General features: G+C 42.7%; 1 protein-coding gene and 1 non-coding gene across 2 annotated transcripts in view; both read left to right on the forward strand.

The window, feature by feature from the left end:
* The window catches only part of LOC120301049, a 38,656-nt gene extending 23,708 nt beyond the window's left edge, over positions 1-14,948 (forward strand). The window contains exons 14-18 of the mRNA XM_039327762.1: positions 738-907; positions 4,910-5,007; positions 6,858-6,964; positions 8,732-8,827; positions 14,817-14,948. Coding sequence (XP_039183696.1) covers positions 738-907; positions 4,910-5,007; positions 6,858-6,964; positions 8,732-8,827; positions 14,817-14,923 — 578 coding nt within the window. The 3' untranslated portion in view covers positions 14,924-14,948. The remainder of the gene's footprint in view (positions 1-737; positions 908-4,909; positions 5,008-6,857; positions 6,965-8,731; positions 8,828-14,816) is intronic.
* On the forward strand, positions 2,203-2,274 carry TRNAA-UGC. The gene has a single exon. It is a non-coding gene; the product is annotated as a tRNA-Ala (tRNA).
* Positions 14,949-17,500: the final 2,552 nt, after the last annotated feature.

Raw genomic sequence — 17,500 nt, forward strand, 5'->3', positions numbered from 1 at the left:
GATGTATAACAGTGGCTGGAACATCCCTTTAGTCATCCTGCTAGGTCAGCAGTTCTCAACCTGTGGGTCGGGACCCCATTTGGGGTCGAACGACCATTTCACGGGGGGTCGCCAAACAACACAGTCCGCCATTTTTCCCCCTTTTCCTTAGCTGTGCTACTCCCTTTTATTCTATTGGCTTTTGAAAGCCAATAGAAGAGACTCTCTTGAATAGAGTCTAATTCTATTGGCTTTCAAAAGCCAATAGGAATTGTCCAGGCTGTCTCTGCCCTGCTGAGCCCGCCAAAAGTCCCATTCTGCAAATGGTGCTGCACCAGTTGAGTAGTCCTTGACTTACAACCGGTTGAGTAGTCCTCGACTTACGACCGGTTGGGGGTCGCGGCATTAAAAAGGTTGAGAACCACTGGTCTATGGAGATTCTCAATCATCCAGGCCACGGTTATCCCAAAGGTGCTTTTTCCAAAAGGCAACTGGACTTCCTTAGTATTTTTCTTTGAAAATGTTTTGCTTCCCATCCAAGAAGCTTTTTGGCTGAGAAGAGAAATGTATTCAAAGAAAAAATTAAGAAAACCCAGTTGCCTTTTGGGAAAAAAAAGCACCTTTGGGACATAGACTCTGACTGCCTTGGAAATAAACTTTGCAAGATGGGAAGTTCTGGATTAAAGGACTTCAGTTCCCTGGTTGCTAGAACTTTGGTGGCATATAAATGTAATTATTTCATTGTTGTTACTCTGCAGTATGCCTTCCCAATGGAACCATGACGGCTATCATGCTCAGCTTGGATACCAAACCAGAGTTAAACCCTAGGAGAACTCATCTACGGGATAAGGACTGTAGACCAGTTGCAGTTGATGACACCAAGGCCCTCTTCATTTTCTCTGTGGCCACCTGTGGTACCATCAGAAGAGTAAGTAAGAGATGTTTGAATGTGGATGGGAGCCAGGATAATGAGGAACTTGAGTGTAGGGTAGCTGTGCCTCAGAGGGTGCATCCATTATCCAAGAAGTAGAAGATGCTGCATAGAGGTCTATGGAGATTCTCAGTCATCCAGGTTATAGTTGTCCCAAAGATGCTTTTCCACGAGGAAACTGCATTTTCTTGTTTTTCTCTGAAGACATTTTCACTTCTCATCCAACAAGCGAAGAAGCTTCTTCGATGAGAAGTGAAACGTCTTCAAAGAAAAACAAGAAAGCCCATGAAAAAGCATCTTTGGGATGCTCCATAGAGCATCTGCTCCTTCTGTGTTGTGCTGCATTGTCTTACTTCTGACTAGATCCTGGGGGATTTGCAAGCCTCTTATGCTGCTTTTGGTACAATGAAGAATTGTCCTATGAAGGGTAAACCTAGTCAAGGAATAAATATTTGTTCCACGAGGTTTCAAAACGGGAGGATTTCAAGATCCTCAGATTTTCACTGTTGGCTTTTTTGACTGAGTCTGCATGTCAACAAGGAGTATTTCTGCAGCTTCACTGTTTCCATCACCCCTCCAAACCTTGTGAAACAATTTAGAAATAATCATATGGATTGTCAAGGATGAAACTTTGGCGTGCTTCTGCATTTCAACTTGCTTTTAGAGTAAGGGGGGAAGTGTTACTTTGGAGTGGGTTAGATAGAGAAATTAAACTTCTACAATTCCGCTGAAGGCTGTGAGAGCCTGAAACCTTTTCAAGGACACCAGAATAGGTGTCGATTTGAAGCAGATGGTTCCCATAACAAAGTGAACTTGTTTATATGGACTACGTAAGACGGGGGTTTGGCTGAGAAAATTATTGTTTAAGTCTATGATTTGGTGTTGGAACCTCAGAGTTAGTTTTTCTTCGACATACCCATGCAGTGTATTCAATAAACACTAAGATTTTCGGAAACAGAATGAACCTGGAGTTTTATTTGGATTCTCGAGCTAGAGGTTGACATTGATTTTTAGGACAGCTGATCTTTAAATCTTGAAAATGCAGCATGAGCTGATAAGGTTCATCTACCCATCCTCATATTTATTCAAGTAAAGGTAGTCCTTGACTTACGATTGCAATTGTGCCTAAAATTTATGTTGCTAAGTAAGAAATTTGTTAAGTGAGTTTTGCTCCATTTTACGTTTCTTAGGTGAATCACTGCAGTTATTAAATTAGTAACACAATTGTTAAGTGGATGTGGTTTCCCCATTGACTTTGCTTCTCAGGTCACAAAAGTTAACCAAGTAGGCAAGGGGATGTAGCTCAGTGGTAGAGCGCATGCTTTGCATGTATGAGGTCCTGGGTTCAATCCCCAGCATCTCCACTTTTACAACTGGAAGGGGGGGAAAAATACAAAATGTCACAACCAGGGGGCAGCACTTGGATAAGCCTGCCTGATCTTTGGGAAGCCATCTCACTTGTCTTTGAGGATATGCGTGAACAGAATATATTAGAAATAAAAATCCTATCTTATACAGCTAGTCCTTGACTTATGACCATAAATGAGCCCCAAATTTTTGTTGTTAAATGAGAGATTTTTGAAGTGAGTTTTGCCCCATTTTATGACCTTTCACTGAAGCAGGAGGCGTAAAGTTAAATGGACTCCAGAAGATGGTAGAGGACAGGAAGACCTGGAGGAACGTTGTCCATGGGGTTGCGATGGGTCGGACACGACTTCGCAATTAACAACAACAATGACCTTTCTTGCCTCAGTGGTTAAGTGTGGATCACTGCAGTTTTTAAGTTACTGTAGTAACACGGTTAAATGGATCTGGTTTCTCCATTGATTTTGCTTGTCAGAAGGTCCAAAAAGGGGATTATATGACCCTAGGACACTGCAACTGTCATTAAGGTGAGTCAGAAGTCAAGCATCCGAATGTAAATCTCATGATCCTGGGATGCTGCAACGGTCGTAAGTGTGAAAAATGGTCATAAGTCAAGCTTTTTTCAGTGCCGTTGTAACTTTGAATAGTCACTAAATCAACTGTTGTAAGTCAAGGACTACTTGTACTTGGCAATTTGAAAAAAAAAAACCTTAGTTGTCCAAAGGATGCACACGGGTTGGGAGATCCTAGTATTTTGGGTGTGGGCAGGGGTAGGCAACCTTGGCTCTTTTGTGACTCGTGGACTTCAACTCCCAGAATTCCTGAGCCAGCATGGCTCAGCTTGGAAACCTCTCCCTTTCCCCTCAGCGTGGCTGGCTCAGGAATTCTGGGAGTTGAAGTCCACGAGTCATAAAAGAGCCAAGGTGGCCTACCTCTAGCCTAGGCTTAGGCCAGGGGTAGGCAACCTTGGCTCTTTTATGACTCGTGGACTTCAACTCCCAAAATTCTTGAGCCAGCATGGCTCAGCTTGGAAACCTCTCCCTTTCCCCTCAGCGTGGCTGGCTCAGGAATTCTGGGAGTTGAAGTCCATGAGTCATAAAAGAACCAAGATTGCCTGCTCCTGGGGGTGGGGGAAGAATGGGGCTGGGGTCTCCTCAGAAGAAAATGTTATGTCCTTCATGGAGTCCCACCACTTCAGAGCAACATGTTAAACCAGCTATTCCCAACTGATGTGTGTGAAAGTTGACCACGCCATGATGGCCTGGGACCAGAAGTGTGACAGTGAGTCCAACATTTTAGGATGTATTCTACAACAGTTCCATGTGAATTGGGGCTCTCTGTGTGACCTTGAAACCCAACCATATTGAACGTCCTTACTAATGCCAAAGAAGTGGAATGTAGAACTTACAACAGTTCATTTAGTAACCTCTCGAAGCTACAACGGCACTGAAATAAGTGACTTATGACCATTTTCCACATGACTGTTGCAGCATCCCTGTGGGTCACGTGATCAAAAATTCAGACTCTTGGCAACTGGTTCATAGTTATGACGGTCACAATGTCCCGGGGTCACGTGATCCCTTTTGCGATCTCTTGACAAGCAAAGTCAATGGGGGAAGCCAGGTTCACTTAACAATTGTGTTAGCAACTGAACAATGGATGGAAACTAATCAAGGAGAGAAGCAGCCTAGAACTAAGGAGAAACTTCCTGACAGTTAAGAACAATTAACCAGTGGAACAACCTGCCTCCAGAAGCGGTGAATGCTCCAACACTGGAAGTTTTTAAGAAGAGACTGGACAGCCATTTGTCTGAAATGGTATAGAGTTTCCTGCCTGAACAGGGGGTTGGACTTGATGATCTCCAAGGTCCCTTCCAACATCATCATCATCATTATTATTATTATGGATCATCGCACAGTCAGCCAGATGTTCAGACTGGATTTGGCATTTTGTCTACCTATCGAGTCCTTACCAAGGACCTGGGATAGGCAGATGTGGATGTTTGATGGTATTACAGATATCGTCGCAGGATGGAAGCAGTTCCTAGTAAGGCCGCCTTTTGCAATTGACTAATGGCGAATTTGTCAATGCCAATGGTGTTCAAGTGGTGCTCCAGTTGTTTTGGGATTGCAGTCAAGGAGCCTATTACTATTGGTACTACCCTTGCTTGTTTTTGCCACAGTCTTTCTATTTCTATTTGTAGGTCTTTCTTTTTTGTTATCTTCTCCAGTTCTTTCTCGTCTATTCTGCTGTCTCCAGGCACTGCCACATCCACTATCCAGACTTTTTTGTCTTTCTTATCGACAATTGTTAAGTCTGGGGTGTTGTTGTTGTTATTATTTTATTATTATTATTATTATTATTATTATTATTATTATTATTATTATTATTAACTGCAGTGGTTCACTTAAGAACTGTAGTAAGAAAGGTCATCAAATGGGGCAAAACTCACTTAAGGACTGTCCCACTTAGCAACAGAAATTTTGGGTTCCAATCGCATTTGGAGTTTTGACCTCAGTGGTGGGACTGCCAATATCCTGCAGCAGGATTGCCCCTGGGTGGTACATCCTGAGAGGCATTCAACCAATCCTTCCGGTGAAGTTAAATGTTTAGCATTGTCTTTCTTGCTTTCAGCTTGAAGGGAACTACTTCATCTACGAAAACGAAGTGATTTTCGAGAGAGAGATGATTCCGGAAGCAAAGCCCATCATAACCAGGGACCCTCAATATAGGTAAAAAGCAAAAAACAAAAAAACAAAGACTCTCCAAGACAGTGGTTCTCAACCTGTGGGTCGGGACCCCATTTGGGGTCAAACGACCATTTCACGGGGGTCGCCAAACAACACAGTCCGCCATTTTTCCCCCCCTTTTCCTTAGCTGTGCTACTCCCTTTTATTCTATTGGCTTTTGAAAGCCAATAGAATAGACTCTCTTGAATAGAGTCTAATTCTATTGGCTTTCAAAAGCCAATAGGAATTGTCCAGGCTGTCTCTGCCCTGCTGAGCCCACCAAAAGTCCCATTCTGCAAACGGTGCTGCACCAGTTGAGTAGTCCTCGACTTACGACCGGTTGAGTAGTCCTCGACTTATGACCGGTTGAGTAGTCCTCGACTTAACGACCGGTTGGGGGGTCGCGACATTAAAAAGGTTGAGAACCACTGCGCCAAGAGGAAGGTGGTCAAGCTGAGTCAATTACTGGTTATTATATCATATAATACAGTATATGTGGGTATATGCATAATTCTGTATTTATTTATTTATTTTTGTCGTATTTATGGAGTGTATATGGGAGGCTGGTGACCCTTTGAATGCTGAATGCAACGGAATTTCACTTTAATGTTTGCCGATTAGTGTACATTCAAAGTGACAATAAAGTTAAAGTGTATAAAGCAGGGGTAGGCAGCCTTGGCTCTTTTGTGACTCGTGGACTTCAACTCCCAGAATTCCTGAGCCAGCCATGCTGAGGGGAAAGGGAGAGGTTTCCAAGCTGAGCCATGCTGGCTCAGGAATTCTGGGAGTTGAAGTCCACAAGTCAAAGCGGCCTAGGCCTAGTCCAGGGGTAGGCAACCTTGGCTCTTTTATGACTCGTGGACTTCAACTCCCAGAATTCCTGAGCCAGCCACGCTGAGGGAAAAGGGAGAGGTTTCCAAGCTGAGCCATGCTGGCTCAGGAATTCTGGGAGTTGAAGTCCACAAGTCAAAGCGGCCTAGGCCTAGTCCAGGGGTAGGCAACCTTGGCTCTTTTATGACTCGTGGACTTCAACTCCCAGAATTCCTGAGCCAGCCACGCTGAGGGAAAAGGGAGAGGTTTCCAAGCTGAGCCATGCTGGCTTAGGAATTCTGGGAGTTGAAGTCAACGAGTCATAAAGGAGCCAAGGTTGCCTACCCCTGGTATAAAGTGACTCGGGGGGGGGGGGGCAGCTTACAAAAAATAAAAACCCAAATCTGAAAACAATAAAACAATAACTCTCCACATACACACATAAACACACACACACACGGTGACAACAATCAATCAAACAAGCCACTTAATGGGCTCCATCCCACTCTGGGTTCCCCAGGCCTATTGGCAAACCCGGGTCTTCGGGGCCTTGCAAAAGAGAGTCAAATGCAAGCCAGTCTAATCTCTGCAGGGATGATGTTCCAGAGGGTGGGAGCCACCACAGAGAAGGCCCTTCTTCTGATTCACGCCAGATGCCACTCCTTAGGAAAGGGGACCCACTGCATTTCCTGCCTCCCTGCTCTACTGGGACAGGTGGATGTGACCGGGAAGAGATAGTCCTTCAAATAAACTGGTCCCAAGCCGTGTAGGGCTTAAAGGTGACAACCAGTACCCTGCATTGTACTTGGAAGCAAATCGACAGCTAATGCAGCTCCCACAGGAGAGGTGACACCTCTGCACACCTGCACAAAACTGTGCGGGCCTCTGGATTTTGAACCAATTGGAAGTTCCGGATGCTTTTCAAGGGCAGCCCCACGTAGGGTGCATGGCAACAATTAAGACATTAAAATGACAAATCGTACAATATCGTGATGGGAGGTGTCATAGCGTTGCTTTTTGTTGTTGTTGTCTTGGCTCGCTAGGTTGACTCTGCGCTGCCGTTACCGGCTCGATGAGACCCTCCGAGTATGGGCACAGCGATTACTGACGGAGAGGGTGGCTGCCAGACCCCATCCCGTTGGTGTCAAAGGTAAGAATGTCTTCTCCTGCAGGAGATCCTGAATTGGATAATTCCTGATGGTGGCTGATGTCATTTGATGAACAGTGCTGCTGAGACAAGCCTGGGGTGTGGGGTGTGTGTGCTTCAGTCCCTAAAGTGTGGTTAACGCAACTCCACCTAGTCACAAGAAAAGGCTTAGAAAAGGGCCCTGCTTAATGCAAAGTGACATTGTTCCACCGAGGACTAGGTTGTAATAGAGACGGGACACCATCTAGCCTCCTCCGTTGGCGTTTACACACCTTGCTGAGTTACCTGAACTAGACTGTTCTTTCTCTGTATCATATAATATACTGTATGTGGGTATATGCATAATTCTATATTTATTTTTGTCATATTTATGTAGTGTATATTGGAGGTGCTGACCCTTTGAGAGCTGAATGCAATGAAATTTCATTTTAAGGCATGCAGATTAGTGTACATTCAAAGTGACAATAAAGCTATTCTATTCTATTCTATTCTATTCTATTCTATTCTATTCTATTCTATTCTATTCTATTCTATTCTATTCTATTCTATTCTATTCCATTCTATGCTCTGCTCTGCTCTGCCCTGCCCTGCCCTGCCATGCCATGCCATTCCACCATATCGTTTCTTTTATTTTGAATAAAAATAATATTTTGAATAGTTTGTTGAATAAACTCCAGGTAGTCCTCAGCTTACAGTGGAGCCCAAAATTGATGTTGCTAAGTGAGAAATTGGCCCCATTTTACGACTTTTCTTGCCACGATTGTTAACTAAATCATTGCAGTTGTTAAATTAGTGACACAGTTGTTAAGTGCATCTGGCTTCCCCATTGACTTTGCTTGTCAGAAGGTCGCAAAAGAGATCACATGGCCCCCAGGACACTGCGACCGTCGTAAATATGAACTGTCAAGCATCTGAATGTAAATCATGTAACCATGGGGCTGCTGCAGTAGCCCTAAGTGTGAAAAACGGCCATAAGTCACTTTTTTTAGTGCCATTGTAACTTTATTATTATTATTATAAATTTTTACAATTTTACAATAAAATCCCTCACCCACTCCCTCCCAGCCCCCCCCCAAACCCTCCCCCCTTCTTCCCAGAGCTGAATACAGGGTTAACTAGAATTAAAAAAAAAAAAAAACATTTAAACTTGAATACAATTCAAACAAATATAACTACATTCAAAAAACAAATTTTTGAATACTTTAACTCCAATATATATATAAAAAAAGAAGAAAAAAAAGACAAAACAAGTCTACATTTCTAATCATTATCTTAAACTTTAAATATAGATTATTCAAAAGCTAAATAATAGTGCCATTGTAACTTTGAATAGTCACTAAACAAACTGTTGTAAGTCGAGGACTTCCTGTATGATTAACCAAGGCACAGCCATCTGAACCAGAGTGAATTGCCCGAATCAAAACTTGAGGTTTTCTCCAGATGTTATTAGACCAGTGTTTCTTAACCTTTGGCAACTTAAAGATGCATAGACTTCAATTCCCAGAATGCATTGCTGGCTGGGGAATTCTGGGGGTTGAAGTCCACACGTCTTCAAGTGGCCGCGGTTGAGAAATACTGTATTAGAGTGAGCCAGCCAGCCAAGACAAATTGCAAGGAATGCTGGGAAATGTAGTGCAACCCTCTGCCAAGCCTGAAGGGAAGGGCCCAGAGAAGTCTCGTTCCCACGCCCGCTCCCGTTGCTCCCCTAAATGCTGAACCCCATTTCTAAACGATCCAAACCAAGCCCTTTTTGTACATTAATGACTGCAGGCAAAGGAGTAACTGGCTTGCCTCTTGCAGCATCCCAGAGGAAAAGAGCTGCACGTGGATGGACCGTCTCCCAGATAGCAGGTGGCGCTTCAACAGGTGAGGCTTGGTTGCTTTCTCTGAAAAACAAATTTAGTGAATGAAGGGATCCATTTTTCTTCTTTGCAGTTGTGCAGTGTAAGATTGCTAGAATTTCCTGAGTGAATATAGAGGCGAACGGGAGCTGCACAGATGAGATTTATTATTATTATTATTATTATTATTATTATTATTATTATTATTATTATTATTATTATTATTATTATTATTATCGATCATCGCACAGTCAGCCAGATGTTCAGACTGGATTTGGCATTTTGTCTACCTATCGAGTCCTTACCCAGGACCTGGGAAAGACAGATGTGGATGTTTGATGGTATTACAGGCATCGTTGCAGGATGGAAGCAGTTCCTAGCAAGGCCGCCTTCTGCAATTGACTAATGGCGAATTTGTCAATGCCAATGGTGTTCAATTATTATTATTATTATTATTATTATTATTATTATTATTATTATTATTATTATTATTATTATTATTATTATTACCACCAATCATCGCACAGTCAGCCAGATGTTTTCAGACTGGATTTGGCATTTGGTCTACCTATCGAGTCCTTACCCAGGACCTGGGAAAGACAGATGTGGATGTTTGATGGTATTACAGGCATCGTTGCAGGATGGAAGCAGTTCCTAGCAAGGCCGCCTTCTGCAATTGACTAATGGCGAATTTGTCAATGCCAATGGTGTTCAATTATTATTATTATTATTATTATTATTATTATTATTATTATTATTATTATTACCAATCATCGCACAGTCAGCCAGGTGTTCAGACTGGATTTGGCATTTTATCTACCTATCGAGTCCTTACCCAGGACCTGGGATAGGCAGATGTGGATGTTTGATGGTATTACAGATATCGTCGCAGGATGGAAGCAGTTCCTAATAAGGCTGCCTTTTGCAATTGACTAATAGCGAATTTGTCAATGCCAATGGTGTTCAAGTGGTGCTCCAGTTGTTTTGGGATTGCACCCAAGGTGCCTATTACTATTGGTACTACCCTTGCTTGCTTTTGCCACAATCTTTCTATTTCTTTTTATAGGTCTTTGTATTTTGTTATCTTCTCCAGTTCTCTCTCTTCTCTTCTGCTGTCTCCAGGCATTGCCACGTCCACTATCCAGACTTTTTTGTCTTTCTTATCGACAATTGTTAAGTCTGGGGTGTTATGTTGCAGGTGCTTGTCTGTTTGAATTCTGAAGTCCCAGAGCAGTTTAATTTTATCATTTTCTATGACTTTCTCTATTTTATGATCCCACCAGTTTTTGCTTACAGGCAAATGATATTTTTTGCAGATCTTCCAATGCACCATTGTTGCTACTTTGTCATGCCTCTGCTTGTAGTCAGTTTGTGCAATCTTCTTGCAACAGCTTACCAGTGGTCCACTGTTTCTTCAGCTTCTTTGCTTAGGCGGCACTTACTGTCTGTTGCTGTCTTCTCAATTTTGACTTTGTATGCATTTGTCCTTAAGGCTTGGTCTTGTGCAGCCAGAATTAGTCCCTCGGTCTCTTTCTTCAATTTTCCTGCTCTTAGCCATTGCCAGGTCTTGTTAATATCTGCTTTCCCAGCTATTATTATTATTATGATTTTTTCAGACTTTTTTTTTCTTATTCCTTACCTTAGGAGAATGTTTTGGTATTACAGATATCGTCGCAGGATGGAAGCAGTTCCTAATAAGGCCGCCTTTTGCAATTGACTAATAGCGAATTTGTCACTGCCAATTGTGTTCAAGTGGTGCTCCAGTTGTTTTGGGATTGCACCCAAGGAGCCTATGACTATTGGTACTACCCTTGCTTGCTTTTGCCACAGTCTTTCTATTTCTATTTGTAGGTCTTTGTATTTTGTTATCTTCTCCAGTTCTTTCTCTTCTATTCTGCTATCTCAGGCACTGCCACATCCACTATCCAGACTTTTTTGTCTTTCTTATCGACAATTGTTACGTCTGGGGTGTTATGTTGCAGGTGCTTGTCTGTTTGAATTCTGAAGTCCCAGAGCAGTTTAATTTTATCATTTTCTATGACTTTCTCTATTTTATGATCCCACCAGTTTTTGCTTACAGGCAAATGATATTTTTTGCAGATCTTCCAATACACCATTGTTGCTACTTTGTCATGCCGCTGCTTGTAATCAGTTTGTGCAATCTTCTTACAACAGCTTACCAAGTGGTCCACTGTTTCTTCAGCTTCTTTGCACAGGCGGCACTTACTGTCTGTTGCTGTCTTCTCAATTTTGACTTTGTATGCATTTGTCCTTAAGGCTTGGTCTTGTGCAGCCAGAATTAGTCCCTCGGTCTCTTTCTTTAATTTTCCTGCTCTTAGCCATTGCCAGGTTTTATTATTATCTGCTTTCCCAGCTATTTTTTTCATGTATTGGCCATGTAGTGCGTTGTCTTCCCATGCCTCTATTCTGTTCTTCATTTGGTCTTTCTTGTAGGCCAGTTTGGTCTCTCCAGTGGTTAGTAAGCCTTCCTCATATACTAATTTCAGTGCATCTTCATCATTGTTCTTCAGATATTCTTCCAAAGCCATTTTTTCTTCTTCAACCATCTAATGTACTTGTAGCATTCCACGCCCACCTATTTCTCTTGGTAGATAAAGTCTATCAATGTCACTGCGTGGATGAAGGGCATGATTCATTGTCAGTATTTTTCTGGTCTGCCTATCCATTGCTTTTAGTTCTGCTTGAGTCCAGTCCACTATTCCAGCTGTGTACCTAATGACTGGGATTGCCCAGGTGTTGATTGCCTTTATGGTATTTCCTCCATTGACTTTGGATTTTAAGATCTTCTTCACTCTCTTGATGTATTCACCTCTAACCTTTTTCTTGACTTCAGTGTGCTTGATGTTGTCAGCTTGAAGGATACCCAAGTATTTGTCGTACTCTTCCTCATCCAGACTCTTAATGTTATTTTCGTGGGGCATCTTGATTCCTTCAGTTTTCATTATTTTTCTTGTTTGATAGTAAGTGTGGCACATTTGTCCAAGCCAAACTCCATTACAATATCTTGGCTATATATACGGACAGTGTTGAGCAGCGATTCTATTTCAGATGATGTTTTTCCATACAGCTTCAGATCATCCATATAAAGGAGGTGGGATAGTCTGGCAGATGTTTTGATGTTTGATAGCCATGTCCTGAGTTATTCAGTATTGTTGACAGAGGAAACAGTGCAATAACAAATAGTAATGGTGATAATGAATCTCCTTGAAATATTCCTCTCTTGATATTAATCTCTCCCAGCCTCTCACTATTGATCTGCAACTGTGTCTTCCATTGTGCCATCGATCTTTGCACAAATTTTCTGATGTTTCTACTGACTCCTGTTATTTCTAGGCACTTGATTATCCAATCATGTGGCAGAGAGTCAAATGCCTTTTTGTAGTCAATCCATGCCACATTCAGGTTGGTCTTCCTTCTCTTGCAGTTTTCCAAGATCATTTTGTCTATTAGGAGTTGATCTATTATTATTATTATTATTATTATTATTATTATTATTATTATTATTATATTTATTGACCACCCATCTTACCACAAGGCAACACTGGGAGATTTCTGTGGTGGATATCTCCTTTGTGCCTGGAACTCAACGGAGTTAAATTGGTTTGAAACTACATAAAAAATTCTACTTTTTTATATCAATGATTTTTTTACTCCTTCCAAATCTAGACAATCATTGTATTTTTTCCCCCTTTCTATTCACAAATTCTTTCCTCTATTTTTTTTCTATTTAAAAAACCTGCCTTTTCAGGAATACAATGACACAATCAACGAAAAGCAGTTTCTGTCATCAGAAATATGCCCTACCCCTGACAAAGCAACTTCAGATTGATCATCTGGGAATTTGGAGTGATGTTCTAAAAATGCATCCCTTCCCTTCCCCTTCCATTTTTTTCCCGGAAAAGCTGTTGTTTGGAAATATGGAGGCTTGGCTTCTCCAGTTAAAAAGAGGGGGCAGCGAATGTCAAAATGGCAAAATCCTAATTTAAAGAAGAAGAAATTAATCCAGTTTTGGTTTTTTTTTGGAAACCCATTCTGGATTTTGTCCTCGAAACTGAAAAAAATAAAATGAAACTCTGATTGTAAGTTTTGAGGATTAGACTGATTTCATGGTGATAGAAATAACTTGAAACATTTAGAAATGTACAGCAAAAGGTTGAGGCTGTAACTTATTTTTGTATCCTACCATCCTGGAAAAAAAAAGTAAGAAGTCACTGTTTTACTTCTTTCTGCATTTTTCTCCAACTTTCTCAAATTTTCTTGTATTTGTATTTTATCTTATAACAAAGTTTAATAATGTTGAAGGAAAAAATCTTCATCAGGGTCCAGTCCAAGCCGGGAATAAATAAAATGGAGACTGACTTTAGAAAGAAGGTTGTAGTTTATTGAAGAGGAGAGCCAGATAGAAACATGACTCTGGGAAAGCTGACCACATGTAGCTGGGAGTGGTGGGTTTTTATACCTTCTTGGGCTTTTGTGGTTGAAGTTGTTCCTGTGGCATGAACTTTGACCTGAGCTTCAGTGTGCCTTTCTGCTATTTTAATGGTGGGGGGTTAATCCTATTATGTCCCAAAGGTCATATCCTGCTTCCCTGGGGCTGTGGCTGATGACTATGTCCTGTGCTGGATTTTGGGTGTGAGGGGTTGTGGATTCTAGGGATCTTTGTCTTTCCAGTCCCATCAGCTCCAAGCTTCCTGGCTCCAATCTTTCTGACAGGATTATCACATCTGCATTTCTACAGACCTGGTTTCTGCTTGGGGCAGAAATACTTGCGGCGGGGGGGGGGGAGGTCCTGCTAAGATTTTCCATTATTGCTTTGGGGAAATATAATGTGGGAAGTCAGCCCCCCAGAGAAGGAAATATTAAAAGGGCAGAAAAATATATTTCCTCAAAGGACCTTAAAGGGACAGAAAAGCATGCCCAGTTTTTCTTGATGTCCCCAGGTCTCCCTCCCCCAAGCAGAAGCCAGCTCTGTACAAATGCAGATGTAAACCATCAGGAAAGTTGGAGCTAGGAGATTAGGAAGACAAAGACTTAAAATCTGCATACCCCACCTGAGACAGGACATGGTAGGATTAACTCACAAAGGCCAAAGGGCACACCCAAACTCAGGTCAGAAAACATGACACAGGAAATAACCTCAAAACAGGAACAGGAAATAACTCCAAACAAAAAGGCTCCAGAGGGTATAAAAATCCACTCCCTACATGTGCTAGTTCCTTTTTCTGCCAGAGCCATCTTTCTGTCTGGCTCTTCAATAAACTGCAACCTTCTTTCTAAAGCAGTGGCCATGTTGTTTATCTCCGGCTTGGACTAGGAACCAGGGTGAAGACTTGACTTACAACTATAATATTCTGCCTTTTAAATATTCCCCAAATATTTCTTTCTCTTTGTGTGTGCATGCTGTCCTCCCACAATAAAATTAAAAAGATGTACAGCCAGAAAAAAAAGAGAGTGGGCTGGGTATGTTAAAAACAGGGCAAAAATATTGATACAAGACTGTGTGGGGCCCTTGGTGTTCTCTGAGCTTGGTGGTTTCCTTGCAGACATTTCATTACCAAACTAGGTAACATCATCAGTGTTCGAAGGGAGTGGAGTTTCTTCTTTATATATTAGTAGCATCCCCTGTCAATGGGGTAGGAATGGTCTTGGTGGTTCCTTGTTTAGGCTGTTGTTTATTATTGTTTGTTAAGCCACAAGACAGGCTAACAACAGCCCAAACAAGGAACCAAGACTCCCACCAACATTGCCAGGGAAAGCCACCAGTATATAAACAGACAGCACACTCCCTTCTAGCACTGATAATGTTACCTAGTTTGGTAAAGAAACATCTTGAAGAAAACAAGCAAGCTCAGAGAGCACCAAGGACTCCATATTTCAACCCTGAGCTACAAATATTTTCTTCTATCGGTGCAAGACAGTATGCTTGGTTTCTGGTGAACGGATTGAGACTTCTTTCCCACCAAGTGCTGATTTTATATGCTTTTTTCTTACAGATGCAAAGGGGAAGACCTGGCTTTGGTTCCTAGCTTTCAGTGTGGCTCTGTCTGGAGTAGTAACTTCAGTCCACACCGTTCTTCCTGTTCAATTGTTTGTCCCCTGAAACGCTGATTAAAGACACCCTTGGCTATCTGATGTTTCCATTTTTCATCTGAATTCATTTGAACAAGTCAGAGGAAGGATTCCAGCAAGCGTGCAAGGTTGATGGCTGCACGCTGGTGCAACAATCCACCGGGGCCCAAACTTGGTTAATTTTATTCTCTGGCTAGTTTTAGTGGCAAAGTCTATTGTGCAAACCTTGCTGGTTTGGTTAGTTTCTGTTCTGATTCGATGGGGCACAGAAAATGGGTTCATCCTGTAGCCAGGTGAGAAGGTTGTGCAAGCAGAAGCTGCAAAAGGCCGGATTGGGATGTTACTGTTGCATAATTTTTATTCTCGTGAGAACATCTCCGGCTTTGTGTGCAGAAACTGGGGAATAGAGGTTAGGGTGAGGATCCATTTCAATGATCTCATTCTCTTTCCTTTAATCCTATTATCTTCAGCCTGGAAGATCCCCAAAGATAATAATTTGAAAGGCCTGGCTAGTAGGTCTGTAGTCTAAAAGAGATACAGCATGGAAGAAAAGGGGTATGGGTTAAAGGCAAAAGGACAAATTCAGCCTTCCTTCCTTCCTTCCTTCCTTCCTTCCTTCCTTCCTTCCTTCCTTCCTTCCTTCCTTCCTTCCTTCCTTCCTTCCTTCCCTTCCCTTCCCTTCCCTTCCCTTCCCTTCCCTTCCCTTCCCCTTCCTTCCTTCCTTCCTTCCTTCCTTCCTTCCTTCCTTCCTTCCTTCCTTCCTTCCTTCCTTCCTCCTTCTCTCCTTTCCTCCCATTTCTTTGATCCATCCATTCTTCCTTCCACCCTGCCTCCCTCCCCCTCCTCTTTCTTCTTTGCCTTCTTCCTGCCTTCCTCTCTTCTTTCTTTTCCTTCCTTTCCTAAAGTTTGCATTGTAGATGACCATTCCTTATCTCCCTTTTTGAAACCAAAAGACACATTTTCCATCTCTGTTAGATCCCCCCCAGTTTCTTCACGATCCAGGACTCCGTAAAAATTGGCTCCATACAAACTCCAGCTGAACCAGGGGCCAAGTGATTCCCTACAGCAACCTGCTTCTGCTTCCAGGTTAAGTGCAGAAACGGCTGGCTGGTTGCTTGCACTGAATTCCATCAATCAATCAATCAATCAAAATAAGAGCTGGAAGGGACCTTGGAGGTCTTCTAGTCCACCCCCCCTGCTCAAGCAGGAAACCCTATTCCCTTTCAGACAAATGGCTGTCCAATCTCTTCTTAGCAACCTCCGATGTTGGAGCATTCGCAACTTCTGGAGGCAAGTCGTTCCACTGGTTCATTGTTTTCTCTGTCAGGGCGTTTCTCCTTAATTCCAGGTTGCTTCTCTCCTTGATTAGATTCCCTCCATTGTTTCTCGCCTTGCCTTCTGGTGCTTTGGAAAGTAAATTGAGCCCGTCTTCTTTATGGAAGCCCCTCAAACACTGGAATATTCCCGACCCCCTATTTATTTATTTATGAGACTTAAATACCGCTTTAAGTGCGAGCACTCTCTAAGCGGTGTACACCAGTAAGCAATGTATATATATATATATTTACATTGCCCCCAACAATCTGGGTCCTCATTTTACCTACACCGGAAGGATGGAAGGCTGAGTGATGGCGAACCTTTTAGAGACCGAGTGCCCAAATTGCAACCCCAAACCCACTTATGCATCGTCGGGTGCCGGGTGGGTGTGGCCCATTGGCTGGGTGTGGCCCATTGGTTGGGCGTGACTGCGGTGTTAATGACAGACTGGGTGGGACTAAAAAGTTCAATCAATTCCAACTTTGCAAGATCTTTTTTTCCCTGCGAGAAGTTGAAATTGACTGATTGATTGAACCCCCCCCCCTTTTTTTTGCACACAGCGGCAGAGACCTAAAACAAAAAGGTTTTATAAAACTCAGCTGAAGGCCTAGGACTGGGGTGACGGCGCGTGTGCCCACAGAGAGGGCTCTGAGTGCCGCCTCTGGCACCCGTGCCATAGGTTCGCCACCACTGCCCTATAAAAACTAGGGGAGAAAAATGCCCCCCCCAAAAAAGTAATAAGGGTTTCCCTTTGCTCCAAGGTGTGTGTGTGTGTGTGTGTGTGTGTGTGTGTGTGTGTGTGTAATACCCTCAGATTGTGCTTCCTGGCCTACCGTCATCTTCCAAAAGTGGTGGAACACCACCTTCTACAGCAAATGCCAACTGTTCCACATTGCCAAAGTCTGACCTACCTTGTCAGATATGACGGAAGTCAGAGCTGGTGAATGACATATGGATGGTGTAATGCGGCCTTGACCCAAACATCTTTTTTTTCCCCTCCGCATTCATGCAGTGACGCCAGGACAGCAACGAAAGTGGGCAGTGATTTCACATTGTGTCCTCCTGGAGCAATTTCTGCTGAGGTAGCTCAGCAAAATATCTCTGGCTGCCCACAAACTGCAGGCCTTTGGTTTCAAGCCAAATTCCAGCTGTTCTGCAAAGATGACCCGTTCTCTTTCTCACACTCTGGAGTCCGAAAGGGATACATCGTTAGCTGATTCCCACAAACATGCTCTGGTTATCTCATCCTAAACAGGATACGGAATAACAAGAGTTGAAAGGGACCTTGGAG

The sequence above is a fragment of the Crotalus tigris genome, unplaced genomic scaffold, assembly GCF_016545835.1.
Source record: "Crotalus tigris isolate CLP2741 ecotype Arizona unplaced genomic scaffold, ASM1654583v1 scf7180000024367.1024689, whole genome shotgun sequence".
Classification (NCBI taxonomy): Eukaryota; Metazoa; Chordata; class Lepidosauria; order Squamata; family Viperidae; genus Crotalus; species Crotalus tigris.